We start from the raw sequence: 415 nt of genomic DNA, 5'->3' as shown, positions 1-415 counted from the left end.
ATGGAGGTCACGGAGGTGTTGAGTCCCACCAGCCCCTCCGAGGGACGGGCCACCTCCTGCGTGGCTTGGCTGTAGCCAGCCATGGCCACAATGGCTCTGTGGGGACAAGAAGGGGGGTTGTCTGGAGAGCGGTGGTCAAATGTCCCCTCCCTGGCAGTGCCCAAAGGCCACCCCTGCCACATCCCACGTCCCCAGCGTGGTCCCTACTTGGTGAAGCGAGTCTCCAGGTAGCTGCTGAGGTACTCGGCTGGTGTCACCGTGTGCTCAAAGATAGTGAAGTTGGGGACGTGGTTGAGGCTCAGGGACAGCTCGGCCAGTATCAGGTGCAGCTTGTCCATGCTGGGGTGGGGGGGACAAGCACCATCAGCCACATCACAACCCCGTGGGGACAACCCCATGGTCACCCCATGCCCCT

At 62.7% G+C, this 415-nt stretch overlaps 1 protein-coding gene across 1 annotated transcript in view; it reads right to left on the bottom strand.

Annotated features, from left to right (window-relative positions):
• The window catches only part of LOC104521275 (nck-associated protein 1), a gene marked incomplete at both ends in the record, with an annotated part of 4,009 nt that overhangs the window by 2,333 nt on the left and 1,261 nt on the right, over positions 1–415 (bottom strand). The window contains 2 exons of the mRNA XM_029083813.1: positions 12–96; positions 208–354. Coding sequence (XP_028939646.1) covers positions 12–96; positions 208–354 — 232 coding nt within the window. The remainder of the gene's footprint in view (positions 1–11; positions 97–207; positions 355–415) is intronic.

This window comes from Antrostomus carolinensis, unplaced genomic scaffold, assembly GCF_000700745.2.
Source record: "Antrostomus carolinensis isolate BGI_N321 unplaced genomic scaffold, ASM70074v2 scaffold31062, whole genome shotgun sequence".
Lineage (NCBI taxonomy): Eukaryota > Metazoa > Chordata > Aves > Caprimulgiformes > Caprimulgidae > Antrostomus > Antrostomus carolinensis.
This window is presented reverse-complemented; position numbering and strand designations above follow the sequence as displayed.